At 45.1% G+C, this 15,243-nt stretch overlaps 2 protein-coding genes across 2 annotated transcripts in view; one reads left to right on the forward strand and one right to left on the reverse strand.

The window, feature by feature from the left end:
- Nucleotides 1–1,747, forward strand: part of EIF2AK3 (eukaryotic translation initiation factor 2 alpha kinase 3) — a 44,406-nt gene extending 42,659 nt beyond the window's left edge. The window contains exon 17 of the mRNA XM_074821836.1: nucleotides 559–1,747. Within this exon, the coding sequence (XP_074677937.1) occupies nucleotides 559–735 (177 nt within the window). The 3' untranslated portion in view covers nucleotides 736–1,747. The remainder of the gene's footprint in view (nucleotides 1–558) is intronic.
- A 3,535-nt stretch (nucleotides 1,748–5,282) lies between these two features.
- On the reverse strand, nucleotides 5,283–12,864 carry LOC141922192 (histamine H2 receptor-like). Its single transcript, XM_074821331.1, has 4 exons — nucleotides 12,846–12,864; nucleotides 12,440–12,728; nucleotides 7,049–7,225; nucleotides 5,283–5,958 (listed from the first exon to the last, which is right to left on the reverse strand). Exons 1-4 carry the CDS (start codon nucleotides 12,862–12,864, stop codon nucleotides 5,283–5,285), a joined length of 1,161 nt encoding a protein of 386 aa, XP_074677432.1.
- Nucleotides 12,865–15,243: the final 2,379 nt, after the last annotated feature.

A 15,243-nucleotide genomic window follows, 5' to 3' on the forward strand; every position in this document is an offset into this window, starting at 1 on the left:
ATGGTAGCTTCAGACCAGCAGCTAAATGAGACTAGACTTTCTTGCTTTACAGCTGCAGGCTGCCCCGGGGGATGTGATGCGCTGTGCTCAGCTGGAGCAAGACACTAATTCTGATTAAATTTGAGACAGATATTCAGACTACCTGTATATTTAAAGCAAAACCTCTGATTTGCCATGAAAAATTACTATGTGGCTTGAAACATGGTGGGTTAAACATGAAGCTAAAAATTACTCATAAATTATATTTCATATGTTTTAAAATTTTTTTGATTGCAAATAATGTAAAGGTTCTGTAACTCTATTGAATCTTGGGTCAGATTTGATTTGCCACATTGATTGTAGTCCTTGACAGTAAAGACAGTTTAATGTATGCACAGTGATACATTTTCAAATATTTAACGCACTTCTGGCTGCTGTGCCAAAGCACTAATACCCACATTACTCAGAAGAAAACTGGAGACATTTTCCACTTGTTCACACAGCCACAATTGAAGTCAAAACATAAAATAAGTACGAATTTATGAATTGGTTCACGTAACACGTCACGTTTTCTTTTAGTACACCATGGTGAAGGACATGCTCTCTCCGAGTCCCACTGAAAGACCAGAGGCTGCAGCAATCATAGAAAATCCTGTATTTGAAGACTTGGAACTCCCACCAAAACCAGTGCTTAGGCAGAGGTCACGGACAATGAGTTTATCAGGAAATAAGCATTCCAGACAACCAAGCAAATAACTATCCTCAGGATCACTTCTTCCACTCGGCAGGTTTTACAGGGATTGTTCAGCAGAAGGATCCTATGATGCAGAATGTCTATCTTGGAAATAGTTTACTTAAACTTTTTTTGCCATGTTTAATGTATAAGACGTGTTGGACAGATTTTCGTTTACTTTGACAGCCAACGAAAGCCAGTAACCACACTTTTCACATTCCATTTTTCTTATAGGTGGATGGGTCCAGCTACTGTGCTTTACCAATGTTGTGTTCCATTATGGTTTTTTTGGGTTTGTGGGGTTTTTTTTAAGCTTGTAAATGTCAGCTTGCTGGGTAAGTGAGAGATCTGTAACATGTAAATAGAATTAAAATACTGTATTTTTATAGAGCAAATTACAGTCTCTAAGCCTAGTGAGTATCTATCCAGATCACTTGCTCTTTGGTGAAATTAAGATGATTTTGAAATGAACTATGACTCCATTTTTGTCCCTGGTGGGTAAACTGGGAATCTGCACTATTTTTAAAGCAAAAAAGTACCACAGTTGTACATACTGTCACTCTCCATAGCCAGTCATTAGAGGAAATCGTTTCATACTTCTGCACTATAGTAGATCTTAGGGAATGCATTTTATACAGATAAACCTCTGGAGAAGGAAAAGGAGCTTTTTGCCATTTAAAAATGGGGTTTTATAGGCAGTGGTTGGAAGAGCCATAGTAAAAATTATGTACAAAAATGTTGTGATTCTGAAAAGTTAAACCTAATGAAGTCATACATGTCGTATGTAATCTTGTAGATTTGTACTTTTTAAAAAATCAACTGGTAGGCATTTGTGTAATCTGCTAATTTAACTGCCTAATGCCATGCTTTTATTTCTCATTGTAAATATGTTAATTTTTATTTATAAAATACAGAATCAATCCATTTGGGTTGGTGGTGTACAGAATGCACTTGCTATAATTGTTGAGTGCATTGATTATTGTGACTTCTTTCAAGTCTAAATGATTTAATAAACTTTTTTTATTTATAAAAAAAGCCCAGTAGTTGCTTCTGTTCAAAGCCTGCATCAGTGCCTGCTGCAGGTGGCAGCCTTGTGCAGTTGGAACGGGGTGGGCACTGCATTTCTGTAACCTGCTTTGCTTTTCTGTCTCATCCCTTGCACAGCGCACGTGATGATGCAGAGATGCACATGCTGCTTGGCACGGAGACACTGTCTGAAGAGAGAAGAGAGCCCAGCTCTTCTGAACTGGCCATCTCTCAACTGTTAACGGAGAGGAAAGTCTTGAGGGGATAATTGTTACGCTGTTAGAACTGTTTTTGTAAAACAGGAAAATGCATTTATGCAGGCTTAAATGTTTGAAGTTGGAGGCTCCAAAGTACGTTTCTTAAAAAGGTGCTGGGTTCAAATCCTTCTGGGGATCACTGTACTGTGGTGTGACACTACAGCTACCAGTTAAACCAGCTGACACTGCAGCCTTCTGATAAAGCAGCAGTGGGTTACAAAGATTGTCTTGTGCTCTTGGATAACTCCTAGATGCTGGCTTGACCAGTTGAAGCCAGAATGCTGCAGTGAATATTTGGTCAGAAACAGAACTTATTGAATTTAGCTGGGTTAAACCAGAAGTGTGTCCTCTTGCTTTGGATTTCCCTGTTAGCATCAGCTGTAAACGCAGTTAAATGGCCACGTTTGAAGCCTCTCTAGCTTCTCTGCCAGTTCAGTGATTACAGGTGGAGCACAGGAAATTAAGAATAAGGTATTTTTAACTTGCTGTGTATCTGTGCTGGTTGTAAGTAGCTGCCTATTCCAAGGGCCCTGCAGCATTTCAGTACCAAAGATGGCATACATGTTCATACTGGGTGTGTCCGTGTATTCTGGGATGTTACACTCACCCTCGAAGGCATGTACAAATCCTACCCTGTGTGGTGCATGCCCAGCCACAAAAGCACCTGGCCACACTCTTAACTGCCTGTGTCAGTGAGTCTTTACTTCTCTTAACACTGGATGCTGGAGTGTTGTCTCAGTCTTTGCTCCTTTTTGCTCCAGGGTTTGACTAAGAAAGTCTTTTCCCTAACCAGAGTGTTTTTCCTCTGAATTTGGGTCTCACTTGCAAGCACTCCCTTCCCTGCCTCTGGCATCTCCACTTGCTCTGCCCCACTGCTGCAGGAGGACACTTCTCTGTGCTATGAAATACCCACCTGGGCTTCAACACCCCCATCAGCGCCAGGACTATTTTGCCAGCCTTTCAGAACCAGGCTACCCAGAGGGATGCACCTCCCATGTTGTTTTCCTTCTGTAAGTCAGGTTTTAATTATACTACACTTCACTGTTCCATCCCTGTCCTCCTGGATGATGTTCTTCAGCCAGCTCAGGCCATGACAGGTCAACCATGACTGAAAGACCCAACAGCCTTTGGTCTGATGTGCATTTGCTCTGTGCTCACATCCTGGAAGGGAAAACAATGAAGGCAGGCTTTTCTCAGCTCTGTGAGTCCATCCCAGTCTACATGATGGCTCTGGTGGCAAGAACATCTACTGGCTCATAGACAAGTTTATTTGCCTTTCATCTAGAAACCAACTATCAGCCTTCCTGTGGCCATGGAAATTGGGGTGCACCTTCCTACCAACTTTTTTTTCAGAGGGACACCTGCACATGGAGGGGAGGACAGCTGCCAGCTTACAGCCCTGCAAAAGGGAGCTCTGCTCTTGGGCTGTGCTGCACTGTGCAGCACTGTGGTCTTAGCTTGTTCTTGCAGAGGATGTTGCCTATCCCTCAGTTCCCTCCCCCGTAGTTCTTGGGGCTGAAACACAATTCCTTGTCCTGTTTTATCAGTTCCTTGTCCAGTTTTATCAAAATAAACTGGGTGGCAGGAGCAAGAATCCTGCCTCGTGCACCTTTGTGCCCACTGGACCTAGATGATTCCCCCAGAATAAGGGTGGGGTTGTGTATTCTCACTGCTTCCATGTTGTTACTGGAGTTGTAGGAGCTGGAGACCTAACCCACTCCATGAAGAGTCATTTGACAGGAGTACCAGCGTTGCAAGCCCAGCTCAGGGCTGTTTCTTCTACCAGGCTCTTGAGAGAGAATTTCTGGCCCTTGTACCAGTGCCTTCAGCAGCTGAGCAGCTCCAGGCAGTAGCTACTTGCTTTTTGTGACGCCTCTGAGGACAGTCCTCTGCTATGTTTGAGCTGGAAGAGCAGGACGACTCAGGACTTTTACTACACCCCCACTTTTTTATTTATTAACAAAGTGACATTCTTCACCCCTCTGAGTGCCTCAGTCCAGTAGTCTTAGCATTAAATGTTAGCCTGAATATCTTTCTGCTGTGTTTGCAAGACTTCCCAGGCTGCAGAAGCCTTGCCTGTCCGAAGTAGGTGATTGAGCACTCAGAAAAAGCCTTGAAGTGTTTCATGTCCCTGGAAGATCGGTCTAAGAGCAGGCTCCGAATGCAGTGACTCTCCCATGTTAAACCAGAGTGAGACCCCACCAGAACCGTGCCGGGGGAAGCGATGGCTGTTGGCTTGAGCGGTCACCAGTCCTACAGAAAACCTGTGGTTCTGGGGGCTCAGCTCCTGCTTTTACTCACTGTTACGATGCTTCAGAGACATTCAGAAGCAGTCCTGTCTTTTCAGGGTAGTCCTTCAGTAAGGTACTCCGTGGCCCTCCTGCGGGGAGCTGGTGATGTTTGATGCTGCTTGAAGTCCAGACAAGCACTCAGGAGTGGTAAAAATAACCTTTCCCATTTATCATTTTTTTATGGCTGTGTGGTCCAGCAATACTCTATAGCTACACTCATAGCACCAAGGCATTAGACATCACAGTGCAAAACACACAAGTAAGAATTCCTCTTACATCCCCTCTGTGGCTGGTGTCGGTCAGCTGTAGCCCCCTCTGAATCCCCTGGGCTCTCGGTGTTACAAGTCTTGCTCATCTCCTGGGGTTTGCCACATAGGATATTCCCTTCCAGAATTAATAAGGAAACTCACAGATAATTCACAGAAAGCCACTGAAATCTCTGAACATCTCAATATTTCAGAAGCAAGTGAACGGCCCTGAGCAACAGCCCAGACTGCAGAGGGGTGCCTTCGTAAGGAAGTGACCTCTGCTCTTTGATCACACCCTTCCTAACTCTGACTGACACATGTGGAGCTATTAAAACTGGTCAAATTTGTAATGTAAGCTGCAAGATGAGAGCTACAGTGGCTTGGTAAGAAAGACATACTGTCCAACCTTACATTGTAGATCACCAGGATGTACACAAAGACAAGTTTACATTATCGTACTGACTCTTTTTCCCCAGCATGAAGGTTGAATTTGTCTTAGGAAATGCTCATTAAAAAAAAATTACCCAGGAAGGAATTAGCTCCGTTAGTTATAACAAACTGCCCCAAAAATATCAAAGTTCCTTATTCATAAAACTGTGGAAGATGAAGAAATGCATCTTTGCCGTATGCCCCCAGCTGTAACATTCCAGCCCCTCCTTCCCCTATTTTCCTACCCATTATTTTTCCATTAGGATGTGCTCTGGCACTTTCTGTACCACCACCTCCAGCAACTGATTCTGAATCCCTATTACTTGGGTTTGCCTTTCAGGGCACCATTGGGCACTGGCACTGTAATGCTATATTCTAGGTCTGGAGCAGTCTTGGAAAACGTGGCTATGGAAACCATGTCTTCTCCAATGTCCACCTGAGACCTGTGCCTGCAAATGAGCAGCTTCTTCAGGGCCCGTTGGAAGTCCCGGTTCAGGAAAGCGTAGAGCATTGGGTTGATGGTGGAGTTGCAATACCCTAACCAAGTGATGATCTTGAAGGTGTCAACCAAGACTGTGCTGGTGGAGTCGGTGCCTCTGGCAGCAAGCCAGACATTCAGGACAAAGTACGGCAGCCAGCACAGCACAAAGACTGAAATGATAATGCTGATGGTCCGTGTGGCCTTGTTCTCCAGCTGCAGATGGTTCTGCCGCTTGCTGTTGGGGTGGTAGTGAATCTCCAGGGTCTGAGACATGATACGAGTGGCTTTGAGCCGTGAAGCTCGGTAGATGAAGAAATACATGCTGCACATGACCATGAAGGGGACAAAAAATGCCAGAGCAGAAGCCACGATGGCAAAAATCCAGTTGGTGACAAAGATGCATTCTCTGCCTGCATCAAAGTCCACCCCGGGGATCTCATTCCAGCCTTGCATGACAGGGAGGAAGGAAATCAGGGAGGAGTATACCCAGACCATGCAGGTCATCACAATGCATCTGTGAAAAGAAAGAGATGGGGAGGGGAGAGAGGGTCTGAGTTATTTTGAGTTGAGAACATCCAGTACGATTTAATCCCCATGGTAACCCGTGTGGGATATCACTGCTCAGCAGTTTCCCAGGGCTTGGAGAAGTGGCCAAGCAGTGAAAAAGCTGGGTTACAACAAGTCCATACACGAGTATCTCTAACGACTGGGTAATTGGGTCTGTGGTTTACAGGATTGGGGTCAGTGTAAGGGATGCTCAAGAGCTGGCTCCAAAAGAGGAGGAAAGGTTTTACAGAGGATTTTTAATATTTAAAACAACAGCATGCACATTTTTCTATTTGGTTTCAGCTTTAATATCTGGCTGTTATCCTCTGAGAAGCGGTAGGGATGGGGCTGTTGGACACTAGCTCCTCAGAACCACTGCAGCACTTGCTCTGCGACGCGGGATGCTGCGCAGCCCCCTCCTCGTTCTGGCAACCACCCACGCTCCACGAATCATAGACGCAGGAGTTGCAGTGGGAAGAACATTTCCAAAAGAGCCTGAACCCACCTTGTAAAGCACCCCGCAGCTGCAGCGTCCTGTCTGCCCACCTTCAGACAACTTTCCTCACCCTGCAGTCCTCATTTCAATGTTTCACATGAAACCTTGGCAGGAGCTTAGAAACTCATCCTGTTCTCTCTGCATTTCCCCAAATATTATCACTTAGAAAACATTGTGAGTTTAAGAGGGGGAAGACTGGTGCTATATGCATTCATCTGGGTCTCATTTGTCCTTGGGGAAATTCCCATGAAATGTCTGCAAAGGGCAGAACTTATAGGTACAAGTCGGCCCACGTCACTGGTTTCTACCCCATTTTGTGACCCATCCTTATCTCAAAAAGTGCTTTCCTAGGAGCACCATCAGACCAGCTCAGCTGCATGCTCCTTTTCTCCTGCACCACATCACAAATTTTCTGCAAAGTTTTATATGGTGCGAAGATCCTTTTGCCACATCCCTCTGCTTTTGGGCATCAACTGTCAGTAACTCGTTTGGTCCCAAGTCAGTACAGGCTGTGGCCAAGTAAAAATTTGAGGGACCCAAAGTGAGGAGCGACTCCACTCACCTGCCACGGGACATCCTTCTTGAATAGTGGTACGGGGTCACCACGGAGCAGTATCTGTCCAGGCTAATGAAGCACAACGTGACAATGGATGCAGTGCAGAACATGACATCAAAGGAGATCCAGACTTTGCAGAACAGCTTCCCAAACAACCACATCCCCGTCACCTCGTAAATGATACTGCAAGAGAAAAAGGGTAGCAATCAAAGCTAGAAGGACTGATTTAATGCATTTCTTCAAGACTCTACAGAGGTTTTAACACAGAGGTACCAAAGATGGGTGTGCAGCTCAGGTAGACAGCAGGGATTCATCCTCAAAATGCAATTCAAGGCAATAACCCACAGGTAGGGTGTGGCTGAAAAAGGCCAAACCTATGCTTCCTGCCTGCACTCTGTTATAAGCAGGTGCCTTGAGAGAGGCGCTTTGCACCCCAGAGCTCCCCAAATTTGCATCTGCTCAGCTTTGTTTAGCATAGCTTTTTCCAGTGCCCTATGCAGCACAGACTTTTATGATTTCTCCTCAGTTCCTGGGGCATGGAAGATGCTCCCTCCTCCAAGAAACTAATTTTTCATCTAGTCTCATGCTTCAAAACTAGAGGATTTCAATTCTAGGTTAAAAAAAAAAAAAAAAATCCTGGGAGGAAGCCTATGCAGCTTGTACATTACGTAACTCACAAATGCCTCAGCGAGGTAAACACACCAGCAAAAAGCAGCCATTATGCCAAAATTATTTCTAACAAAGTCAAGAGAGGCCTGTAAGAAGTGAGCAGCGAAGGAAGGAACATATGGCAGCTGTAGGAAGGCTGATGCATGTTTCTATAGCATTCAATTAGATGCCATTCGCTTCCCCTTTCTTTCACCAGCTTTCTGCAGCTCCTGGGGTGCTGCTGAAATAACCATTGTGTGTGAATTTGATGTGAAAGGCTGAGTAACTGCCTAGTCCTGCAAAGCTTTAATTATCCTGGAACTTCACAGCTTGCTGGTCAAATACAGTAAAAGCAGGGCTGCTGCGGTGCAGTGAACTCAGGTGGGCTCTGCCGTCTGGCAGGGGCAGAAACAGTCAACTTGATGTCAGAGGAGTTAGAAACCAATGCCTGCTCTGCATCTAATTAGCAACAATTCATTAAAATGACTTGTGAAGGTTGTTCTAGAGCACGACAACTGCTGTAGGTGGGTACAGTGCTGCTGAAGGGCCCCAGCCCTTGGCAGCTTTTTGTTATGTGGGATGTTAGGCAAAAATTTTAGCAAACATTCATCTACAGCAGAATCTGTCCCTACACCATGGTGGCCTCCACATGGGCAGCATGGAGCATCCCACTGCGCAAACATGCAAAGGTTTCATGGCTCTTTTTCAAGTGGGGAAATGAGACCTATGGGAGTTGAAGCACAGGTCCAGTAATGGACTTGGGTGCTTTTTTGCCACTCCTCAGAAGCCCTCCTTATCCCCAGAGATGCTGCAAAGCCTGTGGTGTGAGCACCGTGGCCCTCCAGAAGTAGACCATGCTGCTGTCATGAACATCCCTGCACACACATCCCTGCTAAGCAGGTACACAGCTCTCATCAACATGCATCTGGTGGGATGCACCCGACCTAGCAGATGTTCTCAGAGCACAGGGTAGTGGATACCTGTTCCCTCTTCTCTGATGTAAAAGGTCTCTGCAGCTTGGAAATTATGTTGGTTAAAAAGGAATAATAAAATCCTGAAGAAACACACAGTATGAGCAGAAGTGAAGTCCCCTCTGTGTTTCACTTACACTTGCAAAAGAAAAGAGTAGCTGGAAATATTCAGCCTGGAAATGACTGGGCTGGCTGGAGTAGCCAGATGACAAGCTAAGCACAGCTGAACGGCTCCTGCAAACAAGCCAAACCAGGAAAAAAACAGAAGTCTTACTCTTATGAAATTAAGGCACCAGACGACAACCTTGTTTTTCCTTTCTATCATATTTTCCCGAGCCAAACTGGCTCCAAAGATCATTTCTTTTCCTTCTCTTTGGCATGTGCTAACATGCCAACTGAGGAGCAAACTGCAATTCAGAAGAGCAAATAGATACGAAGCCAAGATGGTGGGAAAGATGTGAAACAACAGCCACTCCATCAGCAGGACCGAACAAGGCCCAATGGTGCTGGCAGGGTCCGTTCCTCACCACATGGCCAACCAAGAACCATCAAGTCTTTACCCCAGGCAACACCAAGACATTCTGGAGGGGCAGAAAGCATCAATTGTGCTCTGCTCCTTGATCCCCTTCGTAATTTTTTTTTTTCTTTTCTTAAATCAGACACTCTCCTAGGTAGCTATTTTCTCTCTGGTGGCATAGCGAAGCCATTGGTTTTCATGGAAACCCTCCCCTCCTTGTAATGCCCTCTACCATACTTTGATAGGACAAGGGGTAACAGTTTTAAACTGAACGAGGGTAGATTTAGACTAGATATAAGGAAGAAATTTTTTACAATGAGGGTGGTGAGACACTGGAAGAGGTTGCCCAGAGAGGTGGTAGATGCCCCATCCCTGCAAACATTCAAGGCCAGGTTGGAGAGGGCTTTGAGCAACCTGATCCAGCTGAAGATGTCCCTGGTCACTGCAGGGGGGTTGGACTAGATGACTTTTAAAGGTCCCTTCCAACCCAAACCATTCTATGATCCTTCCCCTGCCCTCATATTCTTCACAGCTGTAGTCCCCTCTTCATCCCTGTTGTGCCCTTTCTTGTTGTTCCCCAGTTGTCCTTTCTTGTTGGGCATGAGAAGCTACAGACAGATTTCCAATGAAACGTATTTTCATCTGCCTCTTCTTGTTCCTTCCATGTTTTCCTGGGAACCTAGAAGTAGGAATTGTCCAATTTTCTTCCCGTTTGCATTCCTAACTGAGCAAAACCTAGTGCCTTTTTCCCCCTGATAAGAAAGAGGTCTTATTCCAGTGGGATGGGGGTCTTATTATGGGGGATGCTACCAGTCTTACGGAGGAAATTACAGCTCCCAAGACACCCACCTGCTTTTGTTCTTTGCTACCATACCCTCCCAACACCTAGACTGCAAATACCACATCAGGAGGTGGAAGGCAGAAGTAATGAGGATGCTGGGTGACTAGAAATGCCCAAACTCCATTTAGAAGAAAAAAAATTGAGGACAGATATTGCCAAGCATGAGCAGAATGTGGAGACACTAGAGGAGTCATCAAGTAGACAACAGGCAAAATCAGAGAGGAAGCAGTGATAGAGATCATCACTGGAACTCACTTCAGAGCAGGAATTGTTCAGCTTTTGTCTTGTTTGAGCACATGGGGTGCTGCCATTTCTGGGCAGGATTGGGGTAATGGAGATGGTGAGCTCCTGAGGGATGGTTGGAGTGTATGGAAAAGCAAGCAGTGCTGTGTACTTCCAGAGGAGCCCTTGAGACACCTGGGTCGGACTGGAATAAAAACCTCAGATGTCTGGGTTTAACAAGAACATGGAAAGGAAAAAAAAAAAATAGGCCAGGGAATCGCCAGGTAGCAGAAAGGTTGTTCCTTTAGCTAATCTTCAGTGACTGACACCTTGTTTTTCTAGGATGCTGAAATGGTCTGCTGCATTTTATTGCAGTGACCTCATCCATGCAGTGGGAAACATCAGAGCTTCTCTTGGAAAAAAATAGCGGGTGCTACTGTTGACAGAAGCACATGGATCGTTTCTGCAACCCTCCCAGGTCAGCCAGGTCCTCACCCACACACCCGCTCAGAGCTGCTGGCAATCCTCAGGGAACAAGACTGGCCAACCTGGAGACCCTTCCCACCCCTGCCTGGCAAAGAGGCACTTCCACAATCCCATCTTTCTCCAACACAGAGCAAAGCCCCCACTATCAGCGATACAAATCTCCTGCTTAAGTCGCTACCCTCACTCCCACTGACTTTGATAGGATAGGAGCAGGTTAGATCATCCTGCAACTAAGCTGCAATCCAAGCCCCCAGGGCAGATATTTGTAGCACCAGGTGGAGGGGAGAGACAGGTGGATACAGATGGATGATTTCAGAACCTGGACTTAAAAATTCACCAAGCTTAGAATTGAAGTTGGTAGTAATATTTTTTGAAGGGCATCATTAACTGCTTGTTTTTCACCTTACACTATAAACTTATAACTCAGTCTGTAATTGCTTGTTGGGAAAATAGCTTTGGGTGCCAAATTCAAAAGTGTAAGCAGCTCTGCAAGAACTGAAGCACAGACCATGAAAAGTGTTCAGCTTCTTCATATTACTCCAGAAACACTAAATAGAGTGCAGCTCCCCACTTTATACAGTCCTACGGCCATTCTGCAGCACAAGACAGCCAGAACCTACAAGTAAACTGGTTTCTGGATTTGTTTTACTATGTTTTAGCCAGGTAGTGAAGTTCCTGTAAATATCAACCTCAAGCAGGGAGAACTGCCTTCTGAAGTGCTTCTTCCTCCATTAAATATAGGGGAAGCCTAAATTACCCTACTTATACTAAAATAAATTCCTTACATTTACACAGAGAGAGGGGAGATGGCCTTTGTCACCATGTCAACACTGTCAGTTATCCATGTGCAATGCAGCCAGCCAGTAGGGGCAAAACAATTCCCCCAAGTGCAGCGAATCCCATTTGTGATCCCACTGCAAACTGCAATTCTTCTAGTCTGTTTATGCAGGCAAAAGATTTATTTTGCGAGGTCACCAGCCTTCCCCACAAACCCCAGCAGTGTATGTCTGAACCAGAAGGAGCAATCAGAGTGCGGTGTTTCACCAAGAATATGAAGAATAACATCTCTGCAATAGCCCTTCAAGTTCAGTAATATGAAATCATCCATTTTCTTACACTAAAGGATCTTTTTTACTTCCCCCTCCCACTACCAGAAAATAAAGATAAGGTTAAAGAAGTGTAAAATTCCAAGCACAGAATTTAACTCCACTGATTTCCGTAGTCATTCTTGAGTAAGAAAAATAAGGGAAAAATATACTCTGTAGTTTGCTCTACCTTTGAAATGCAAGGAGGATCAAAACAGTCATTGCACTTAATGCTGACACACCAGTGGCAGTCCTCATCTCACATTCCCCAAACAGAGCATGCAAAATCATCTAGCAACCATGTTGGCCCCACATACAATGCAGAGCCAGTCCTGGAAGAGGGGCCTCATCGCAAAAAAAGCTGGATACCTAGTTCAGACCGGCAGTAGCCAACAGGAAAAATACCCTTGGAAGTCACTCTCCATTCATTATAAGGGGACCCATTATAAAGGGTGGGGAAACTGAGGCACAGAAGAACATATATTCACCAACGCACAGTTAAGCATTTTGGAGAGCCCAGCTCTAAGCACAGCATGTGAAGTTCTAGCCAGCCCTGCTCAAATTGGGCTGCTGAGCTAGGAGAAATGATGTTGGACACACACACTGCCATCTGATCTTGCTTCTTACCTAAAGGGCATGACCAGACAAGCTACAAGGAAGTCTGCCGTGGCTAAGGACATGATAAACATATAGGTGACAGTGCGCAGCCTCTTTTCCACCACTGGGCAGATGAAGACTATTGTATTTCCCAGGAGCGTTATCAAGTCAATGAGGCTTAGTATCAGGCCAATGACCACCTCCTGGATGCCGATCCCTGCCCGGTTGCCACCTCCTTTCAGAAAGGAAGAGGCAGCAGAGGAGAAATTAGAGAGCCAAGTTTCATTTCTGTCCATCAGCATCTTCTCACTGTTAAAATCTGAAAGAGAGAAAAGGGGGGGAAATGTAAATAAGGATACACATGACTTGTAGGTCTACGAAAGAAAGTCCAGAAATAATGTTCATGCTTCATTTACTTCAAGAAAAATCCACACACCCTGCTGTGTCTGTGCCATCACTGTTCCATGGTTGTCAGTCCATTAGAAGTGACAGAAATCCTGAGGCTGAGGATAAATGTGCAGCATTGGCTGAAGTCCTTTATGGCAATTAAAAGCCCTCCTGTGAATGAAAATGCATCATCAGGTGAAGCGTGATACAAAACAAAAAATGTGCTTAGAGCAGAGAGAGGACAAACAAGCGACTGAAATCCAAAATTAAAGCAGCTCTGCTAAATCCCACCGAACAGCATGCTATGTCCACAAAATATGGAGGTTGGAACTAGATGATCTTCAAGGTGCCTTCCAACCCAAACCATTCTATGGTTCTATATTCTCATTATCATCTTTTCCGCCCACAGACCAGGTGAGGCTCCTTGCCTAGGCTGACTGCTTTCGTAACCCCACTATTCATTATGTGCTCTGCCTTGGGTTGTCCTGGTACTTTTTTAGACTCTGAAGTTAAAAGCTTTTTACTACCATGGTGGGCAGCTCCATCCTACAGTCTGAAGGGCCATGCAGAGCTGCCAGCAACCACAGAGGGAGTTTAATGCAAGTAAGCAAGTAATTGTGCTGTCTCAGGTGCAGCAGTGACCTCAGACTCATGTCTCCTTCTGTGCCCAGCTGGGAGAGGATGCTCCCAACTTTGTAATGGAGGACTTGTCAGTCAAGAAAATTCACGTGCTCGTGTCCACGGCTCAGTTCCCAGACTTTGACCGAGTGGTGTCACAGGTACCTGGGAAGGTGGAAATGATGCGCTGCAAAAATTCCAGCAGCTCAGAATTCACTGGTGTGGCTAAGGGGAACACAAAGACAAAACTTGTGGGAAAAGAAAACGATAGAAATATTTCAAGACATCAAATTGTTATATTTGAATACTGCCACTTCTCCTGTGACTGGGCTCTGCTTCCACAGTACCCTCAGGTCAATCCCACATCTCCAAGGCATCACTACTGAGTGCAGCATGACAATGGTTCAGGATAAATGTCCATGTAGTTCAACATGCCTTATCTCACAGTGGCCAAACTTTGCCTTAGGAGGTCTGTAAGAACAAGGCAGCATGGAACAAAATTTCCTCCATGTCTGTTTTTCCTTCCAGCAGTCTATGGTTCAGAATTACCTCTAAAGATGGTTTCAAGGTCTTCTAAATCATGACATTTTCCTGCTTCCCCTTTGGTCCATGCAAACTTTTAGCATCCGTGACCTCCTATAGCAAAAGCTTCCACAGCTCAGTTATGCACCTCTTTTTGCTCGTTTTGAGCCTGTCAGCACCTAGTTTCATTTGCCCTCTGGTCCTTGTATTGGAAGAGACATCACACAAGCAATCCCCATCCACTTTCTCAATGCCGCTGGTGGACTCTTTAATCCCTGTCACATCCCCCAGCCCCCTCATCATCTCTTTGTCAGGCTGAGGGGTCTTTGCCAACTTGCTCATTCCTCATACAGAAGCAGTTGAGGACTCTTGGCCATCCTCCTGCTCCTCTGAGCCGGACCAAAACTACAAAAAATTTCCAAGAGGTAAACACACTGTAGATTTATATAAGGGCATAATAATGTTCTCTGTTTTGTCCTGCTTCCCTTTCATAACAATCCCTAACATGGTTTGCTGCTTTTGATTGGCACTTAGCACCGAGCTGACCTTTCCACAGGACTGCCTGCTGCCATCCAAAGATCTCATTCCTGAGCAGTAACAGTCAGCTCGGAGCCCACTGCTTTAGATAGGAAAATAGGATGAAATGAGGTTCCCTCCATCTTCCCCAAACTCCATCACTTCACAGTTGAATTTTTTCTTCCATTGTAATGCTCACTGAGCCTCATAAAAGCTTTTCTGCAATTCTTTGTCAGGTCTTATCCTTCATGCCCCGATTAAACTTTGTTTCACATGCAAATATCACCACAATTCACAATTTTTCCAGTTAGAGTTTTTTTGAACCCCACAAAACCCAGCTCCTACCCCTGTAAAGAGTATTGCTGACCTCTTCCCCAGGGTAACTCACCACCCACTTCCCCCCTGCATTTCACCGTTTAGACAAGTATTTATTCACACAAGGAACATCCTTCTTAAGTCAGGACTATTAACTTTCCTTAAAAGCCCCCGCCATGAGAACCCATATTGAAAACCTTTCAAAAATCCAAGCAGGCTACACCAACTAGGTGCTTCTCATCCACATACCTGCTGACTTTCTCTCAAGCACTCCCATATGACTGTGAGGCTGGACTGCCTTTTGTAAAAGCAAGACTGACCTTTTCCTTGGAAGTAATTGTGTATTACATGCACCTACTCGTCCTTCAAATTTCTCAGCTCCCTCCTCTGACTTCTATTTACTTGCTGGATTTAGTGGTTTCCTTTCATTCAAGTTAAAAAATAAAAATAAAAAATAAAAATAAAGAAATAACTAA

The sequence above is a fragment of the Strix aluco genome, chromosome 4, assembly GCF_031877795.1.
Source record: "Strix aluco isolate bStrAlu1 chromosome 4, bStrAlu1.hap1, whole genome shotgun sequence".
NCBI classification, from domain to species: Eukaryota; Metazoa; Chordata; class Aves; order Strigiformes; family Strigidae; genus Strix; species Strix aluco.